We start from the raw sequence: 21,600 nt of genomic DNA, 5'->3' as shown, positions 1-21,600 counted from the left end.
TTGATTTAGGGGGGGTGTGGGGTGGGAGAATATAAATAACAAGGCTCCCAAAGTCGGATTATATATTTGCTTTTGCACTGTTCATGCAATTGTGATTTCATATTGATATTTTGTTTTTATTTAGTTGCCAGTGTCTAACTTAAATAAACTTTTACATTTAATGCTGTTTGCATTTTCTGTGGGTGCCTGCACCCCAGGCAGCGTTCCTTTCCATACCTCTTGTTTATTGCTGTTTTTTTGTCCCCAGTTGTAAAGCGCTACGGAATATGTTGGCGCTATATAAATGATGATGATGGCATCACATTTTATATTTAGAAATATCTCATATTCAGCCTTATTTATTTACTATTCATTTTTAGTCCTATATATAGAGAGAGTTCAGGTTCCTATGGAAGACTAACATTACTGTAGCCAAAAGCTGACTTTATTAAATAGTCCTAAGCAGTGTGTACTGCATCAGACATCCAGGAAAGTGCCGTTATTATTGTTAAAATACTCTGGATCTTTCCAGGGACAAATCTTTAAAATGTGGGACTGTCCCTCGGAATTAGGAACCAATGGCAACAATGGGATTTGTATCTCATTGCTGTATCTTATATCCTATTTAGTGCTTTTGTAATCTATCACAACATGTTTTGTTATTAATTAACCCTCATCCAGAAATCTTTGGCCTCTCGGTCAGAGTCAGTGGTCACATTGTGATCCATAAGGATTCATTTCAAACCCCTGCACTTGTGTCCGTTATGGATGGCACCCGTTCAAGTGGTCACAGTCTAATAAACACATAAGTCACCTTCGCTGCCAGAATGCACACGCATTGTTTAACTCTAATTAGGAACAAAGTCCTCTTGCAGTCTGGCACTGTATGGAGAGGGTGGGGGGGTAATTTGTCTTTCCCCAGGACAGAGTGCTGTTCTCCACAGCCGCAGGCGAGGGATATTCAGAGCTGTCACTTACCACTCTATGCTTTTAATTCTCCTGTACAGGACAGAATGGCAAAGCAGGTCCAGGCCCGGAGGCTGGAGGGAGTGGATCAAAATATCTGGTGAGTCTGGGAATGGTGTTATCTACGGCCCTGGGTCAGAATCTGCACCTGAAGCTTCATGGGCGGAGGGCCAAAGACTCCAGACCATGGGCCGGAGTCCATTACTGTTTATATTTTACTTTCTGCTGTTTGTGTCACTGTTTCAGTGTTTTACAATTACTGGCTATCTGTATTCATCACAGTGTTGTTGGGGGACTGGTCAGCAGCGGGGTGTAGCTGGGGGTAGATGTAGTACCGTGGTATTTATCATGGTGCTGCTGGGGGACTGGTCAGCAGAAGAGTACAGACGTAGTACCAGGGTATTTATCACAGTGTTGTTGGAGGAATGGTCCGCAGCGAGGTGTAGCTGGGGGTAGATGTAGTACCGTGGTATTTATCACAGTGTTGTTGGGGGACTGGTCAGCAGCGAGGTGTAGCTGGGGGTAGATGTAGTACCAGGGTAAATATATTGGTGCTACAGCGGGGTGTAGCTGGTGGTAGATGTAGTACCAGGGTATTTATCACAGTGCTGCTGGGGGACTGGTCAGCAGCAGAGTACAGACATAGTACCAGGGTATTTATACGGTGCTGCTGGGGGACTGGTCAGCAGCGAGGTGTAGCTGGGGGTAGATGTAGTACTGTGGTATTTATCATGGTGCTGCTGGGGGACTGGTCAGCAGCACAGTACAGACATAGTACCGTGGTATTTATCACAGTGCTGCTGGGGGACTGGTCAGCAGCGAGGTGTAGCTGGGTGTAGACGTAGTACCAGGGTATTTATCACCGTGCTGCTGGGGGACTGGTCAGCAGCAGGGTGTAGCTGGGGGTAGACGTAGTACCAGGGTATTTATCACAGTGCTGCTGGGGGACTGGTCAGCAGCGAGGTGTAGCTGGGGGTAGACGTAGTACCAGGGTATTTATCACAGTGCTGCTGGGGTACTGGTCAGCAGCGAGGTGTAGCTGGGGGTAGACGTAGTACCAGGGTATTTATCACAGTGCTGCTGGGGGACTGGTCAGCAGCGAGGTGTAGCTGGGGGTAGACGTAGTACCAGGGTATTTATCACAGTGCTGCTGGGGGACTGGTCAGCAGCGAGGTGTAGCTGGGGGTAGACGTAGTACCAGGGTATTTATCACAGAGCTGCTGGGGGACTGGTCAGCAGCGAGGTGTAGCTGGGGGTAGACGTAGTACCAGGGTATTTATCACAGTGCTGCTGGGGGACTGGTCAGCAGCGAGGTGTAGCTGGGGGTAGACGTAGTACCAGGGTATTTATCACAGTGCTGCTGGGGGACTGGTCAGCAGCGAGGTGTAGCTGGGGGTAGACGTAGTACCAGGGTATTTATCACAGTGCTGCTGGGGGACTGGTCAGCAGCGAGGTGTAGCTGGGGGTAGATGTAGTACCAGGGTATTTATTACAGTGCTGCTGGGGGACTGGTCAGCAGCAAGGTGTAGACGTAGTACCAGGGTATTTATCACGGTGCTGCTGGGGGACTGATCAGCAGCAGGGTACAGTCGTAGTACCAGGTAGGATGTCAGCAGGTCACATGACATTTGCGTACAGTCCTGAGATGACCTCAGTCAGGTACATCCTGTTACTGTCCAGTCCCCGCCGCACTGTGATAAATATTGGGACATAGATGCTGTTTCCTACCTGTGTAAAGGAGATCTCCCAGATTTTGACAGTAAGGCTGGTTACCCACTGGCATTTAAATGCTGTGCCAAATTAGCATTTTTAATGCAAATGTGAAGTATACAACCATATGTTAAAAATAAAGTGCCATCTGCTCATCCTCGTTTGTGTCTTTGTGCGCCTGGTCGTTGTCCACCTGTTTTAGTGGGAACCAGGCCAGGTTGTATAGTGATTTTAATATGGTTCGGGACACTTTAAAAAAAAAAAAAAAAAGTATTATGTATTTAATACTGGAGCTTCTTTCATTCTGCTGGAAGCACCTTCGAAATGAATGTGTTATCAAAATAAATGGGAACAGCTCCGTGCCACATGTTTCTGGATGCAAATCTCAAATTCATGCTGACACATCCAGGGCGTATCAGCCACGGGTCTGTGAATCGCATATCAAAAGCAGCGCGTTTATATACATTATATACATGCAGGAAGCGCCTGCGTCTCTGATACATACCCAGTGGGCAGCGGGCCTGGCGCCCCCACATTTTAGGGGTTACTGCCTGCACTGCAGCTGATGTGTCTTCCGGGCTAACAGATGGAGCACTTTCCATGTAAAATTTGACCAGTCGGGTCCATCAACTACCAGGAATATGACCGTTTATGTATTTCTCCCAGTCAGAGACTGGGCCCTGGTAAAAGCTGCAGTAGGGTTACCTGAAACTCTTATTTAGCCTCATGCAGACAAACCCACCGTTGTGATTATGAACATTTTGCAGTCCCATTGAGGCTTGAAGGTATCTGGGTATAGGTTTGCATGTGTCCATATTAATTGCATTCATTGCTTTCATTCTGGCTGAAGGTGATCTGTGGAGAAGTGTACAGACCCTGGTGAAGAATGTGTCATCAAGTCATTTGTTTGTATTGCAGGGTGGAATTAGTCGGTCTTGCTGATCGGTATAAAACCGTGAACCTGGGGCAAGGTTTTCCGGACTTCTCTCCTCCCAGCTTTGTGAGAGAAGCATTTTCAAAAGCCGTCCGTGAGGAGCACACCCTACTGAACCAGTATACCAGAGCCTTTGTAAGCACCGCACCTTCCTCCAATATCTACCCACCCTAAATATCCGAAATACCAGTCAAGCCCTGTCTGTCGAAGGATAATTTATTAACGCCATTACCCTGGAAAATTACTTGTAAAAATACGTCCCCCTCTCTTTCGGTCTTGTACTTCTTGCTATGATGCCTTTGTCATTATTTAAACTGGCTGTTGGTGCGGGCTTTCCTGTGGGCTGAAGATCCTGTGACACTGGACTGCCGATCATATAGAGCCCATATGCTGGAAGCTGGCAGACTTCCTAAAGTTGTCCAGTGCATGTGATGTTCACACTTTCATTAATGCTCAGGAACATTTTCCCAGGAGATAGCTAACTTTATGTAGGCCTGCTAAAAGTAGATGGGAAGAAACTATATTTGTCATGCGCAGTAAATGTAACATTAGTTGATGGGTACTTTATAATATATACATGGCCTCACCTCGGTCTTGCTGTTTTCTTACAGGGACACCTTCCTTTGGTGAAGATCATCGCCGAGCTGTTTGGCCCATTGCTCCACCAAGAGCTGGACCCTTTGTCTAATGTCCTGGTGACGGTGGGCGCCTATGGGGCTCTCTCTAGTGCTTTCCAGGCTTTGGTGGATGATGGAGATGAGGTACCAAAATAGTCTCAAACTGAGCAATAACATATTCAATGACTACTATGGGCTTGTATGTTAAAAAAGGATCTTTGATACCGGTCAGTGCTTAATAGCGCTGAAGATATTCCTATCCCTACACAGCTCTATACAGCAAGGCCTGATTAAGGGTCCAGGCCGCCCTTGGCTAATACACTCTTAGCGCCCTCTCTCGTTCCACACCAGGCTAATATGCCGTAGGTAAAAACGAAGTCATCCTTAATTTAAAATCTGTCTTCCTTCATCCCACCCCCTCCAATGTGCATATTACGAAACTCCTCTACACTTGAATTTTTAATATGTTCACAGCAGTCTTCGTCACTCAATTAATTTTCTTTCAAATTAACTGTATAGTGGAACGGAGGCATGAATGTGCGCTACTGATGGTGAAGACATTAATGTGGAGGGGATTGTCCTGGCTAGACCCGTCGCCATCCCTGATTCTCCTACTTGCTTATCCCCAACACTCTGGTTAAATGCTAAATGAATCCCTGCTAGGTGATCAGCAGGAGTGTGTGACCACTGACGATGAGACAGAGATTAGCAGAAATATGTCAGCGCCCAGGGTATAACTGACCACAAAGGATTGGTTATAAAGTCAACTTCAACCTCAACTAATATATATAACTAGTATTTTTCCATTAACTGTCTGAGGGACACAGACTAACTAATGGGGAATAAGTTGTATTTTAAGGGGTCTATATTACAGGCTAACTCTAGCTAAGATTTAATTTTATACCCAACATCCCCCCTTCTTCCAGTTAGCAGAACAACGTAGGTCCAGTCCTAGTGACCCCATCGGTGGGAGAGCTCACCCCTGCCCGCACTCTTACCCATCTTATTCTGGCATTGAGAACAGGGAGAAGGTCATGAACAGAACTGTCATTATCTAACACAGATGCTGATTGAACAGCGCAAGAGAGCGTTTATCTGGGAGCTGCGTGGAGTCCAGATTGTGGACCCTGCAGTTCAGCTGTAAAATATAGATTTTTAGTTGTCCACCTTCTTTAAAACACCACCGCGGTTCTTGTTGTTTGTAGTGCAGACGCTGGCAGATCATGTACACGAGGCCTTTACATAAAACTTGTCTTCATTGCTCCATTGTTATAGCGCTTATTAATCCAGCTCTAAAAATAACACCTATAACTGTATAATATATTTATTTTTATTCCGGTCTCAAAGGTCATTATCCTGGAGCCGTCCTTTGACTGTTATGATCCCATGACGAAAATGGCCGGTGGGCGCTGTGTGTACATACCTCTAAGACCTGTAAGTGGCTTTATATTGCTAGAAATATATTTTGCTAGTTGACAATTGGCAGAAGACTTTCCGGATCATATTATCATTGTATATCATTTAGAGAAAGAAACATTGACTTACAGGGAAAGACTGTGCACAGGCCTCCGTTCCCCAAAGCTGTGAGCCCCCCAATGCTAAAAAGGGCATAGGTTCTTTTAGTCATTTATTGTGTTACGTTGCTACCTCTGTATACTACAGCACTTCCTATGTATACCGCCAGCTTAAAAATAGATCAATGGCTGGCATTATAACAAGGATGGCATTACAATTAGAGTGTCATGTTGCATTATTACATTTTAATATACTTTGTGCAGAGAATCTAGCTATCTAATAAATATTGCACAGCATTTGAAATACAATGATTCTGATGGCACTTTCTTTAAAATGCATTAGTTTAGTGACTTTAGGATTTGTAACGCAATCTCTAAGAAGTTACTATAAAGTTTTCTGACGCAACCTCTTTTCCTGTGGACAAGCAGAAGGTGACAGATGCAGGAACGCCCCCGAGTAGCGGGCACTGGCGGCTGGACCCTGCGGAACTGGAAGCGAAGATCAATAAACACACGAAGATTGTGGTGTTAAACACCCCAAATAATCCTCTAGGAAAAGTAAGTTCGCGTGCGGCCAGTTTTATTTATCAGACCTTTCTATATGTTTGTATCATGTTCAGGAACAAGCAGTAAATTTTTGATGTGGAGGGATTCAAAATTAAATGGGTAAAGAAGAATGGGAACGTTTATTGCTCTCTAAGCCCCCCAGTCAGTGGTTGGCGTACAGATGTTTGTATGCTATGTATACCGGACGTACGTGGATTTATATTAACAGAGGCTCTGACTCTGCAATGGTTGGATTTTTAATGTCGCAGAATCTAAAGGTCAGATGATAGTCGGAATTATTAGCAAAATTCCAATAGTCATTAACAAAAGTTGAACATAACAGTAACAGTCTTAGTCTCTCTCTCCATACATATATATTAATCATGTCTGGATTACCTGTCGGGTATTTATAACGGCTTGCCAGAAAAGAGTGAGAGGGGGCACAGCGAGTGAGAGGGGGCACAGCGAGTGAGAGGGGGCACAGCGAGTGAGAGGGGGCACAGCGAGTGTGTGTGGAGAGGAAGGAGGGCACAGCGAGTGTGTGTGGAGAGGAAGGAGGGCACAGCGAGTGTGTGTGGAGAGGAAGGAGGGCACAGCGAGTGTGTGTGGAGAGGAAGGAGGGCACAGAGTGTGGACATGATGCAGGGGCAAAGTTTTTTTTTGACCCAACTACTTATAAACGGGACTGCTTAGTAATTATTTTGGAGGGGTGCCTTGAAAAAATGATGGAGACACTAATGTTGCCGCAAGCTGCAAAAGTTTGGGAACCATTGGTATAAGCCATAAGACTTCCTAATTCTGAAATATTATATATGTATGTATATATAATTTCAGAATGAGGACGTATTATGGCTATTAATTGATTGGTGTTCCTTCCTAGTACTACAGGATTCTGCATTGCTTTATTTCAACCCCTTGAGAAATCTTCCTCCAAAAACAAAGTTGTGCAAGGCCTGATTTCAGTCAGTCTAAATGTGTAATAAAGTGTCCAAACAAAAAGCCACCGCAATGCGTTAAAGTACATGCAGGCCTTATAGTTGTCATAACAAATAAAAGCATTCCCAATGTTGCTCACTATGTCCTATTCTATAAAGAGGGTGAAGGGGCAGTACTTTATTAGAAAAATAAAAATGAATGAGAGTGGATGGCACTACAGTCATGGCCAAAAGTTTGAGAATGACACAAATATTTATTAGAAAGTCGGCTGCCTCAGTTTTTATGATGGCAATTTGCATATACTCCAGAATGTCATGAAGAGTGATCAGATGAATTGCAATTAATTTCAAAGTCCCTCTTTGCCATGACAATGAACTTTATCCCAAAAATAACATTTCAACTGCATTTCAGCCCTGCCACAAAAGGTGAGTGTTGACGAGGACAAGGCTGGAGATGACTCTATCATGCTGATTGAGTTAGAATAACAGACTGAAATCTTTAAAAGGAGGGTGGTGCTTGATTGAAATCATTGTTTTTCCTGTTAACCATGGTTACCTGCAAGGGAATGGGCTCACTCACAATTTTGCCTAAGAACACAGCCATGAATTAAGAATGGTACCAAAACATCCTCCAACAGCAACTTCTCCCAACCATCCAAGAACAGTTTGGTGATGAACATTGCCTTTTCCAGCATGATGGACACCTTGCCATAAGGCAAAAGTGATAACTAAGTGGCTCGGGGATCAAAACATTGAAATTTGGGGTCCACAGCCAGGAAACTCCCCAGACCTTAATCCCATTGAGAACTTGTGGTCAATCCTCAAGAGGCGGGTGGACAAACAAAAACCCACAAATTCTGACAATCTCCAAGCATTGATTAGACAAGAATGGGCGGCTATCGGTCAGTATGTGGCCCAGAAGTTGATTGACAGCATGCCAGGGCGAATTGCAGAGGTCTTCAAAAAGAAGGATCAACACTGCAAATATTGACTCTTTGCATAAACTTAATGTAATTGTCAATAAAAGCCTTTGACACTTATTAAATGCTTGTAATTGTACCTCAGTATACCATAGCAACATCTGACAAAAAGGTCTAAATACGCTGAAGCAGCAAACTGTGAAAACCAATACTTGTGTCAGTCTCAAAGCTTTTGGCCATGACTGTAGGGAGTAGGTTGTGAATATGATTTCACTTCTCCAGGTCATGTGACAGTAGGGAGCAGGGTGTAATGATGATTTCACTTCTCCAGGTCATGTGACAGTAGGGAGCAGGGTGTAATGATGATTTCACTTCTCCAGGTCATGTGACAGTAGGGAGCAGGGTGTAATGATGATTTCACTTCTCCAGCTCATCAAATAGCTGCCTCCACTATGTGAAAAAAATGACTGTACCACAGGCAGCCACCGGCTTTGTTAATAACCAGTATAATGTATGAGCTTGTGCTGCCAGTAGTGCGTGTTCCTGTATATACATCGCTCACAGCTTTCTTGGTTTGTGCAGGTTTTTAATAAGGAGGAGCTGGAAGAAATTGCCCACATCTGTGTTAAATATAATATACTCTGCATCTCCGACGAAGTGTATGAATGGCTGGTGTACGACGGGGCCCAGCATATACGGATTGGTGAGTATGGAAGCGTCACCAAGGGTGTAACTGCTGGCATCAGTTCCTGCACTACAGTTAGGTGAGTCTAGGCAGTGACCGAGGGCGCCAATATTTACGGGGTGCCTAAAATACCGAATGAGTGACATAATGTCACCGAGTGTTTTGTTATGTCCGCAGACCCCCACATGGGGTCTCGGCCACTGACCTGGAGGAGGAGCAGCCAGCAGCTTCTTATCTGTGAAGCTGTTGGCTGCTGCTCCTCCATGTTAGTGATGGTCTGGGAGCGTGGCGCTGGGCTATGATGTCACTGCTCAGCGCCACACTCCCAGACTGAGGGGAGCAGGAGATGTAGACCGCACTCCTTCCCATCTACTGAGGTAAGAAGCCAGGGGGGAGGGCCGATGTCTGACGAGAGGCTCCGCCTTTCAAGGGCGCTGCCTAGGGCACTATAATGCTTCCACTGGCCCTGGCATGCATAGCAGGAGGTGCAGGTGCTATAGGGGCAAGTCTCTACATTGGTGCAGGATATAGCTATATATATATATATATATATATATATATATATATATATATATATATTTATGGAATTAAGCCATCTTTCTACCATTTTGTAATAAATGGGGGACTTGCACTCACATAAAACCACATGGATGGTCTAAAAAACATTTTGTTCACATGGCAGAAAGGATCTGGCGTAATCACTATTTTTAATGACTCCCTCTAAAGCTCAGTGCCATCTTCTTTAACGGTTAGAATGCCTGTTGAGTCTGCCCTCCCCCTCTAATTTACATACATTGCCAGCGGCAAAGGACATGGGATATACAATAAGGCTAGTATGTAAACAAAGGGCTACAGCGGTATAGATGTATGTTTTAATGTGTTATTGGTTACATGAGTGACTTTACCTTTAGACACCCACCTCCTTATTGAATGTCCTAACACTCTGTACGGTTCCCCTAATTCCTGCCACCAGGAGCTGTAACAAGCTGTATTTAGGAAGGCAGCCATAGCTCCAGAAAATGCAGTCTGCCCTGTCCTCTCCAATAGAGGTGAATAGACCGGTTCCAGGGCTGATTGTCTTATTGTACCCTCCTTCATATCCTGCTTGGTTTGCCTGATTGTATAAGTGCGTGCTTACAGTGACATACATCTACCACCAGACATAAACTTAGGCTAGATTTACTAAACTGCGGGTTTGAAAAAGTGGAGATGTTGCCTATAGCAACCAATCAGATTCTAGCTGTCATTTATTTGGTACATTCTACAAAATGACAGCTAGAATCTGATTGGTTCCTATAGGCCACATCTCCAATTTTTCAAACCTGCAGTTTAGTAAATTTACCCCTTAATGTCTGTTTCCATACAGGTAATTTCCTGATTTTATATTTAGGATAAAAAAAAAAGAAACCGTTTCAGAATTCATAGTTTGTCATTTGACATTTGTCCATATTTTGGTTAAACTTTCCAGACATTAATTGGAAAAAGATTGAGAAGCTCCATGTAGCACCACATACGTCCTACTGGACCAAATTGCCATAAACTGTCCTCTTATTTCCTTGCAGCTAGTCTTCCAGGAATGTGGGAACGAACAATCACTATTGGAAGTGCGGGAAAGACATTTAGTGCTACTGGATGGAAGGTGAACTATCTGACCCATGACGTTTCACAGCTAGCTAGGTGATAGGTCACCGTTTGTGACATAGCTGCTTACAAGTCAATGCAAATTCTGTCTTCCAGGTTGGCTGGGCCCTTGCGCCTGATCATCTTCTTAAACACCTCAGGACGGTCCATCAGAATTCTGTATATCACTGTGCAACTGGCGCTCAGGTAGGACAATAACAAGGCCATGGAGAATCAACGTGGTGGCTCAAAGCATTAACTTACACGTAGAACAGCAGGATTAGTTCACAGTACTTTCAGCAAATACAATGATTGGGGGGGATGAGGTTCAACCCTTAGCAATGCTCGCCCCCTCCTCTGATGGCGCAGACGGAAAGGGCAGAGAGGCTGGCACAGACAGGGGAAGTAGAGAGACTGGCACACACAGGGGAAGGGCTGAGACTATGGCACAGACAGGAGAGAATTATACCACACAGAAACGTGAAATGAATATACAAAGAAGGAGGATTGGGACATGACAAGAAGGTTGTATGAGGTTGGCAGACATAAGGGGGTTAGGACCCTGCCCGTGCGAGCATACATTCTAGAGGGAGAGGGTAATGGGGCAAGAGTGAATGTGGTGAACAGATAAGGGAGTGGATGTGAGGATTTAGCAGGGTAGGGTAGGTAAGCATGAAGGTGTAGTTAAATACAAACTAATCATGTCTTTCTTTAGTCTGTTGCCCTCTCTCATTATAGTATTTACATATGTATATGTTTTAGCTTGAAGGCTACTTACGTTTTTTACAGAACAGGTTGATTTATGACAAGATGGAAAATCAGGAGACATTAGAAAAGGGAAAACCAGGGCTCTTTCTAACAAAGTGATTTAGACCGACTCCATCAGTTGCATCTGTATGGAGGTTCTCCCTGATTATTTAGAAACCCCCTGTTTGCTCTCTAGGAGGCAGTGGCACAAGGACTTCAGAAGGAGCTGGAGAGGATGGGAAAGCCGGATTCTTACTTTGTACAGCTGCGGGACGAGCTGCAGAAGAAGCGCGATCGGCTTTACCGCTGCCTCACAGAGGTGGGGATGAAACCTGTCATTTCCCAAGGCTCTTACTTTATGATCGCTGACATCTCTTGCTTCAGTAAGTCTGTTTATGCACAGCATCGTCTTATGATCATAGTAGTGCCGCCAGGTTCTTGTTACTGGGGCTCACTGATTACTGTTCACAAATCTGCTGGAACCCGCAGCAGCCAATCAGACTGTTTGGTTTTCTGAACTGTAGCAAAAAACTGCTGCAATCTAATTGGTTGTCATGGGATACTACAGTGGTGCACAGAGCATCATGCTATTAAACATGCCAAAGTCAGTGCCTATATATAGTCACAGCTACGGTTTTTGTTTCCCTGTGTAGAATCCTCGGTCCCGCCACCGACTGATGACGCTGTACCTTACGATCACTACTTTGTGAGGTGGATGATGAAACATAAAGTAAGACATTGTGCAGCTGTTACTTCCTCTCTTTGTCTTTTCAGATGTTCTTAGCGCTATTCCTTACTACATATTGACAGGTTTACAAAAAGTTGAAATCTCGGTGGTAGATCATAGATATCAAGCTGGCGTTTTGGGGGCTTCACACGGCCATTACTAATCTGGCAGCACCATGCGGTCTTCAGGGAAGCAAATCGCATTTCTTCTACACTTTGTAATCTTCAATACCCCTACATGTATGCATCTAAAAAGAGAGTTGTGTCAAAAGCAGTGTGCCCGTTAAGGCAGCCTCCCCAAGCCAGTGATGGCCCATCCAATTGGACTGCGTTCTTTATTTGATGACCGCATGCGCAACTAGAACGGTCCCCCCCCCCCCCCCCCCCCCCCCCCGGTTTCTGAGCTCAGTAGGCTTTGGATAAGTGCAGACACGGAGGAAAAGTCAAACCATAGTCCCGGAGCAAAGTTTAAATACGAAACACAATATGCAAATACGTGTTCAGAGATTATACATGTATGATGCTGAAACATTCCAATTACTGTTACATATCCGTGTTTCTGTGTTCATCATACATGTTGTGCTTGGTATGTTCTTGGTGTGTAAAATGTGCTGCTGGACTTTGCTTTGTATTTATGTAGCCAGTCGCGGCCGTGTAGCTGCTTTCTACACATTGCGCTAATTAGGGTGCGCTGACCAACCCCAAGTAAAACTGAAACAGCTGGCACCATGGCGCTGCACGCTGAGAGCGGCAGATGGTTGGACATGTGTCTCACAGTCCTATTGGCCGTCTCTTTCGCTGCTCACATCCCCATTGGCTCCTTTCCTCCCGCCCTCACTAGGTTCAGAACACGACGGTGAATCCAGTGGCGATCGTGACTTGTGTATCAATGGTCCCAGGAGAGGGACATTGAGGTTTTGCGTTAAAGCAAAGGGCTAGCTTGGGTGCAGGGTCTGTATCCTAATAATGCCTAAATAATTTGTAGAAATCTTTCTTTCCTTCCCAGCAATTAGCGGCTATACCAGTGACGGCGTTTTACAGCGTTCCCCACAAGAAGCAGTTTGAGAACTACATCAGGTTTTGCTTTGTAAAGGTAAATATGATTGGAAAGTTTTACAGGCACTTTTCTATTTGACATCTCTACGAGATTTTCACACTGGTTCGGGATTTTCTGAATAAGTTGTGAATTCTTTAGTTGTTTATGTCTCTCCCTATGTCCACATGATTTACACTTATCATAAACCTCTGGCCTTTTGTGAACGTGGGATTTGCAAAAATAGTTCTGCTCAGTTTAAAGTGGAGAGTTGTTTGAGTTGTGTCAGGTGGTAGGAACGTAGGCACCCATCTTACTAGCCCGTTGGTTAGGTCATCTGGTTGCCCAGTGCATTTGTATTGTCCGTATACTAATGGTTTCCAGCTGTCTGCTGAGAGGTGACAAGGGAAAGGGCCATACTTTCCTTATATGACAGGGCTGTATCTAGTTCAGAAAATCTAAATGTGTTGATCCAGCGGAAAGACCAAACCCCCAGAGTGACAGTAGCCAATTTAGCTTCCCCTGACAAACGACTTCTTCCTGACCCCAAAAAGGCAACTGGATAAATTACCCAGAGCAATCGCCCCCAGAAGGCCCCCTGCTGTTGTTGTAAGAAAGGCACCCAGTACATTTGTCATCATTACGGGATGTGGTAAGGAATTCCATAGCTTAGCACCCTTACAGTAAAGAACCCTTTCCTATGCTGTGGGGAAGACCTTCTTTCATCCCTTTGCTGTAGTCTACTATATAGTTCTTTATATGAAAAGTTCATTAAAAAAATCTTTGTATTTATCTCTTACATACTGATTTGGTCACCTCTAAGCACCTACTCTTTATAACTTAACCCTTTCATTCCCTTTATTAAGGATGTTGACCAGCTCTAAACCCTCATTAGTCCTCCTATGTCATTAAACTGCATCCCATATTAACTTGTACAATGGTGATGTTATGTTTTGTATCTCGGTCATTTATCCCCCTTTTTATGTATCCCAGGAATTTATTGTGCTGCTGTTCTGGTTTGAACTAACATACATTTTCCTCAATTATATTCCCTTTAATGTACAATTCTATGACATTACTTATTCTAGAAAAAGTAGCAAACACAAAAAATGCAAATAAGCCACTCACCGTACCGGAGGCTTCTGGGAAATAACATTTATTTAGCATCCTTTGAGTCAGTACTTGTATATTTCAAGTGCACACCATGATCTTGTGCTGATACAGAGTATCTGCTTAGACAGCCGTTATCACCCTTGTTAGGGCTCTTCAGTGCAGGATAGGAATCTCTGGAAAACATGTGACTATAGAGACTGCCTCACTGACAGTGTATAGGGACAATATGCAAATAAGACATTACAATATTTTGCCCAGTGTTTTACTGAAGGCACCAAATGCCCTGTGCTGACCAGGATATCAGATTCTGCATTAATATAGTAAAAGTGGCCCTAAATGACTGTGTGTGCAGACAAGGTAGCCTACAGTCCCAGGCAAAAGCAGATGAATGAATGAATCAGAGTGACTAGCATTTGATAAATAAAATCAATAGATGAACTTCTTCTACCAACTGCACTAACCAAAGTCATAGTTACCTACTCACCTGGAATGTCTGAGACTCCTGAATTCATTTGTTATGCCCCGCCCACCACAGCTAGCAATTGTTTTATTGGATCTTTGCTGTAGTTGGTGGTGATTGATGATGCGATTTCCCCACCCACTTCATGATGTAATCACATCTAGCCCCACCCACCTCCTCTTTTCCAGCCTTACGTCCCATCTTCCGGCAGTGAGGCAGGAATAGAAAGAATGACTTTACTAGGCTCTGTCACTCAACCTGAGCGCCCGATGGACTATTCTAGCCACAGATTGTGTGTATTGGTCAACAGTAATGTGAGCTGGATGGAGCTGTTAGTAACCTTCAGTTTCTCATTGTGTGAATTCTTATTTCTGACCATTCTGAAAAAAAGGCCTTTGTTTCCTCAAAACTCACTACATATATGAACATTGCCATAAAAATGATACTTTTTATATTGACGTTATTCAGTATAATTAATTTAAAAATGTAACCTGACATAGACTTGTATTTGTTATCTCATAATACAAAAGACACTTTCAATTGTGGTCTATGGTTGTGTGTATATATAAGCAGCATGGTGGGTTAGTGGCTAGCACTTCTGCCTCACAGCACTGGGGTCATGAGTTCGATTCCCGACCATAGCCTTATCTGGGTGGAGTTTGTATGTTCTCCCCGTGTTTGTGTGGGTTTCCTCCAGGTGCTCCGGTTTCCTCCCAGATACCAAAAATGTACTAGTAGCCTAATTGTCTGCTATTTAATTGCCCTTAGTTTCTCTCTCTCTCTGTCTGTATGTGTGTATGTTAGGGAATTTAGACTGTAACCTCCAATGGGGTAGGGACTGATGTGAGTGAGTTCTCTTTACAGCGCTGAGGAATTGGTAGCGTTATATAAATGCCTGATGATGCTGACATATAAGACATCACTGTTTGAGGTGCAGATAGTAGATGGTTTTGTGCTAACATTATTTGCTTCTTCACAAACAACCATATATAGTCCCAGTTAGGTCCGGCCCCAGGTCTAGCAGCACCCTGAATTTTTGTTACAGGGCACTGTCTGACTACTAGGTCAGACTGTACCTCCAGCTGCCCTTGCGTACTGACCCCTACTCTAAGCTGAATACCTGTGTATCACACAGGGTGCCCCCTTAGGTCTCTGTACCCCACATGGCTGCACTTCTCCATCGTGCCTTGAGCCAGCACTGGACCTATTCCATAGAGCAGATTAAACGCTGTATATAAAAATGTAGAAGTTGGGTTAGATTTAAGAACACTAGGTCACATGCTGGTGCAGACTATGATATCTGCTGATTGGGTATAAATGTGACCAGGCAGACATGAGCTCTTGTAGTGACTGCTGGTTCTTGTGTTTAGGATGATGCCACGCTGGAAGCTGCGGAGAAGATCCTACAGAAGTGGAGCAGCGAGTCTGCCGGACGGAAGGAGCAACGGTGACTGGGCTCCAGGGCAGTTCTGCTTCAAATGACTACAAGGAGCCGGCTCTGATTAGCCCATTGTGATTAAAATGTTTTTTTTTGTTTTTTTTTGAAGTATTATCTGGTTATGATTTGGACACCTTCAGATGAATATATCTGTCTATACATAACCTTTAGTAACTATATGACCAGGTTACTGCCACCTTCTCTGTATACTCTGCAATGGATACAGTTGTAGCCAGTGGTCGACGTGGGAAGTTGAAGTACTGCTATGGAACAGTGAACTGTGAACCATCTGGGCCTCCAGAAGCTTGAAGGATTTTGATAGTGTAAAATTATTTTTAGATGATTTTAACATTACATAATGTAATATAAAACATATCAAATGATGCAACGCTATCTACCTCTCCTGTGCCCAATTACCTCTTTTCCTCTATAATAAAGATGTTGGTAGTCAAAGCTGATGGACTCAGACGTAACAATGGTACCGTAGCATTAGTTGTGTGCAAATCCTGGCATGTTGTCTGGCTGGATCAGCTGACCTATGCATTGAACTATCTCTCCAAGCCTAGTATAATAGGGAAGAGTGGATCTAACAAGAATCTTTATGTCAGTGTGTGCATCGTCAACACAGAGATTTTGTTTGCATTCATTTTAAACTGATTGTTTCTATCATTTATCCATTCATTTTAGACAGAGGGTTCAGCTATCCTCTAACCAATGGCCATTTATATCATTTACACTTGTGCAAAGCAGTGTGATTTCTAATCTCCTCAGCTGAACAGATGTTTGCTATATTTAGTGTATGTAAAGTATATACAGTGTACATACATGCAGATAATGGCTATTGTGGCAGGGGCTAGGCAGTCTGTGTCTCTGTAATTTTTGTGAAACTACAAGTCCCTGGGCTGGCAGGTTATGCTGGAGCTTGTAGTTCCACAACAGCCAACCCACAGCTTGCCCCACTTCATAGGCAAGTCCTATACGTTGTCACACTTCCTAAGCAAGTCGGAGAGTTCGCCATCCTTTGTTGTACATATCTCCCTTTCATGTTCATCGTGTGTGGTCACTCTGGTCCTGGATGGAGTATACAGCCATATTGTTTCTCTTGAACTTCCAGTTTTTAGCAAACTCCGCCGATAGGAAATCAGTGACACTTTTCACCTTAACCGTTTACACAGCCTTCAGGCTGGATTTCAGGATGATCTTGCATCGTCCTTGTGGAAGAAGTAGCTGCAGCCTGATCCACAGCAGGAATTAGGATCTCAGGTCTGGGTAATCCTGTAACATATAATCATACCAAAGAGAGTCATGATATCCTCTATCATTAATGTCCTGTGGATGGCAGAGAAGGGAAATCGGGGCATGGCAGTCTGACCACTGCCCAAACTTCTCCCTTGGAGGGGGCACCTAAGACAAAGGTCAGGTGATGGTTCTTGATCTGGATACAGAGTGGCTTTACTGCAGGGAGAGTATCCTGATCCAATACAGAATATTGAGCATCAGAGAACTGCTCCCAGTGTGATAGATTCTGTCCCTCCAGCACTTTGCAGAGCTGTCCAAATGTGCCGGCTGTTCTGTGCATCTCCCCCACACTGGTTCCTCATTGTACGCAAGAGGGGGAGCTCGCTTTAGTCTATCCAGTCTTCCTACTGCTACCCCGTGTACGAGTGGCACATTCCACCACAGACAGGGGGACACAGTAATGATGATGTTCTGCAAGAAGCTCCTGCCAGTAAATGTGTAGACTGCAGCCTTAACCTCCTTCAGCCGCTCAGGAAATCAAAAGGCAGCTGAACGCGGGAGGTAGAACGCATATGAATTCCTGGTTACAGGAGTCCTCGAGGTCCAAAAAGGTTTAAAACACCAAGGGCTAGATTTACTAAGCTCCGGGTTTGAAAAAGTGGGGATGTTGCCTATAGCAACCAATCAGCTTCTCGCGTTCATTTAATTTAGTACCTTCTACAAAATTACAGCTAGAATCTGATTGGTTGCTATAGGCAACATCCCCACTTTTTCAAACCTGCAGCTTAGTAAATCTAGCCCCTAGAAGCTCATTGTCTGTCTTCTGATACCTATACAGCATCTGTACATCTTCAAAGTAAGTTGGAAGAAGTGCTGATGTGTCATACCAGCTTGTTTTGACGGGTTGTAGCTGGGGAAGTTTTTTTCCCCCCTAAAAATAGAAAATAATGCTAATTATGTAAATTTATCTAATTATGGCAAATGATTGAAGGAATCCTGAGAGTAAAGAATGTATTTTGTAGAAGTTGCAGAAGGGTGTGTGCAAACTAATAGTCATATATAAAGGTGGAGAAGTATTAATATTGGACACAACCGCATCATGTGACTGAGGGAGCGTCACAGAAGAGTAGGACCTACAAGTGAAGAACCACCCGTTTCTATTACTGGCGTGAATAAGATCTTTGTAAGCTGTGACTGAGAAGAGCAGGTTCAAAGTGCGCTCAGTAACCTTGTTACCAATGTTCTAAAAGGCTCCAGTTTTAAAGGAAATGAAACAAAGGCAGAAGTCAGAGGAGGGATTTAAAATTAGAGGCCAAGTTATGCAAACATAAAATCTGACAGCTATACCTTATGGCGGACTAAATATTAGGTGTGTCATTTTTATTGTGTGAAAATTGCATAAAAAACATTTCCGATTTTTGTTTAATTACAATAGTAAAAAAGGCTTAACCTTTTTTTTTTTCTATAAACTCATTTAAGTGTATGGGAGCTTAATGTACAAAAATTGCTGTTAAAAAAATACTCAATGATTCAATATTTCATAGAATAAGAAATCTGCAGTAGCATTGTAATAATGTTTCTAATAAATCCTGCTGCCAAGGACATAACCATTGTATTATAGGTATACTTACCAGAAGGGCATGACTGAAGGGCGTGGCGCGGCCAGTCACGTCTCATTTCGGCCCCACGATGTACATGACGGTTTTTCGCAGGGGCCGTGGCCAAAATGACGCGATTCTCTGTGAATTCCAGGATGCGGGAGAAATACCAGCTCTTGCGGAAGCCCGGGAGACTGAACCGAATTTCGGGAGTCTCCCAGACTTTCCGGGAGAGTTGGCAAGTATGATTATAGGGCATGTGTCTGTTACTATATACATGGGCAAATGCAGTATTTGTAGAGAGGGGTTTCCATGCCACACCGCCAGTGGTCGTGGCGTGGCTATAATTTTAGACAGTGCTTGGTTGCTCCAACTCTTCCTATCTCCATCATATACACGTGCAATGCTGCGTGCACTTCTGTTCGATGCATGCAGCTCCCCCTTTTCGAGCAGAGCCGTGTGAAGCGGGACATACCTCCCAACTGTCCCTATAATAAGGACACAGTCCTGATTGAGTGTGTCCGAACAGTTGACAGGCTGTCCTGCTCTCTCCTACCTGTTCTTGCTGCTTTCAACACTTGTTGGGGAGAGATGGCTGGAAACAGTGCAGACAGAAACTATCTGTACACAAGCTGCAAAGTGGCTGGTCCCAGGGCAGGGTCCAGCCACCTCAAGCATATAGTACCCCAGGCTGAGAGGGGGGGAGGGCGGTTCCAGGCACTAAGAAACTCCCCCTTGGTTTGCCTATGATACACAGTGTTGGCACAGAGTGGAACAAACGAAAAAACAGCAGAACAAGCTCTCATGTGACATTACCTCCATACCTCCCAACGGTCTTGCTGTCCTGACTTCCAGTACTGCTGGTAGCGTGTGTCCTATTCACCATGCTGAGCACTGGCGTGTGGCAACGCAGGAGTACTGGGGATGACTTCAGAGGTGCTCATATTTTCTATTATTTGCTAGTAGGCAGCTTGCTTCAGCTGTCTGGATATTTTATGTTCATACAAGTTTATTTTACCTCTGAGAATAATTTGATGTAAGAAATTCTTGCATCTGATCTCTGATGTCTTTTAGCATTATTATTTTTCCTACAAAGTGCACAGTTAGTAACCACAACACAAAAGATGGGGATCCCCCAGGGAGCAAACATTTTATTCTGCAAACTCGTCTCTATTCGGGGCTGGCTTCCTCTTGCCTGCAAAGCAGTAGAGTTGTGATGAGAACACTAAACTCACGGCTTGCTTCAGCATATAAGTCAAGATCGCATTATGCTCTCTCCTCTGCCGGATCCTCTACACGACACTGCAGTGCTGGCTGGAGGAAGCATGCCAGGGAAAGGGCATAGCCCGCTGAATAAAATGCCCTTGCCTATGTAGTACAGAGAAGACCTAATTCTAGAGGACATGGACCTAGGTTCACTATCAGTCTAATGTAATGGAGAGAAACTGCCCCTCAATGGCTCTAAATAATGCGTCAATAGAAGATTAATAATAAACTAAATCTAGAATCAATGCGATACCGTATTACCGGCAGTAGTGCGCATTTTCCGCGGTAATCGCGGATCGGATCGGAATTGAATATGCCCCCAAGAATTTAGTAGGTCAGTATATAACTCCGCCCAGCAGCTGGCGCTGCAGCTTGGTTTTATTTTTTCCACACACACACACACAGACAGACAGACTAACACACGCCACTAAGCATTTACATTATGATATATATATATATATATATATATATATATATATATATATATAATATATATATAAATATTAGATCAGTGGTTCCCAAACTGTGCACCTAGGCTCCCTGGGATGCCTTGCAAATCTCACAACGGTGCCTCGGCCAAGGCCAGTAGTAAGCAAGGCGGGGGACTTCTTGGTAATTATTTTGACTTAGGGGTGCCTTGAAAAATTTTTGGAGACCCTAAGGTTGCCTTCAACTGAAAAAGTTTGCAAACCACTGTATTAGATTGTAAGCTCTTGTGAATAAGACCCTTCATACTCATTTGTCTACCTTAGGTATGTCCCCGTTTTCCCCACTGCAGGGCGCTGTGGTGCAGAATGAATCAGTATCGATATGTTTATACATATAAAAAAAAAATCGCAAAATATATCTAACCCCAATAAACATCAGATCACAGACCCCACAATAAGAACCACCACACGGAATCTCTCCCGGGGGATTCTCTGCATCGTGGATCTAGTATTCTCCTTCCGCGTCACATGATACGATGACATCTCTCTAAACACGGTCACGTGATACGATGACAGCTCCCTGAACAAGATCACATGATACGAGGACGTCTCACAGAACAAGGTCACGTGATACGATGACATCTCCCTGAACAAGATCACATGATACGTGGACGTCTCCCTGAAGAAGGCCACATGATACGATGACATTTCCCTGAAGGTCACATGATACGATATCTCCCCGATCACGGTCACATGACAGTGACGTCACGGTAAGGGCAATCCTGCAGTTGCCAGGGCAGCCCCATCAAACCGGAAGTGTTCACCCCACGTTGGTGAAAGATGGCGGAGAAGAGACCGAGGCTGCAGCAGGTGAGAGAGCGACAGACAGCGGGTAGGACTGGTGTGCGGGAAGGGACCAGTAGGCAAATCAAGAGCAACACTCAGGAGGAAATAGCATGTGGCATTACAGAGTGGCTGCATAATGTTACAAGTCACAGCCCATAGTAGCTGCAGACTCCATCATTCACAACACATGGGGGTTGTAGTATATACACCCACTGCAGATCCAGTCTATGATCTAGACCAGGCCTGTCCAACCTGCGGACCTCCAGATGTTTGTGAAACT

The 21,600-nt window shown here is 44.2% G+C and overlaps 2 protein-coding genes across 2 annotated transcripts in view; one reads left to right on the top strand and one right to left on the bottom strand.

Annotated features, from left to right (window-relative positions):
• Positions 1-21,600, bottom strand: part of PHYHD1 (phytanoyl-CoA dioxygenase domain containing 1) — a 276,211-nt gene that overhangs the window by 62,671 nt on the left and 191,940 nt on the right. The window lies entirely within an intron of this gene.
• KYAT1 (kynurenine aminotransferase 1) overlaps positions 601-21,600 on the top strand; it is a 30,146-nt gene continuing 9,146 nt past the window's right edge. Inside the window, 14 exon segments of the mRNA XM_075186297.1 lie at positions 601-1,045; positions 3,574-3,724; positions 4,201-4,350; positions 5,554-5,640; positions 6,150-6,278; positions 8,704-8,824; positions 10,369-10,445; positions 10,544-10,633; positions 11,370-11,556; positions 11,827-11,903; positions 12,906-12,992; positions 15,876-15,952; positions 21,270-21,310; positions 21,313-21,344. Of these exon segments, the coding sequence (XP_075042398.1) occupies positions 807-1,045; positions 3,574-3,724; positions 4,201-4,350; positions 5,554-5,640; positions 6,150-6,278; positions 8,704-8,824; positions 10,369-10,445; positions 10,544-10,633; positions 11,370-11,556; positions 11,827-11,903; positions 12,906-12,992; positions 15,876-15,952; positions 21,270-21,310; positions 21,313-21,344 (1,545 nt within the window). The 5' untranslated portion in view covers positions 601-806.

This window comes from Mixophyes fleayi, chromosome 9 (genome assembly GCF_038048845.1).
Source record: "Mixophyes fleayi isolate aMixFle1 chromosome 9, aMixFle1.hap1, whole genome shotgun sequence".
NCBI lineage: Eukaryota > Metazoa > Chordata > Amphibia > Anura > Limnodynastidae > Mixophyes > Mixophyes fleayi.
Note: the sequence above shows the minus strand (reverse complement) of the source record. Positions and strands in the feature narration are given on the sequence as shown.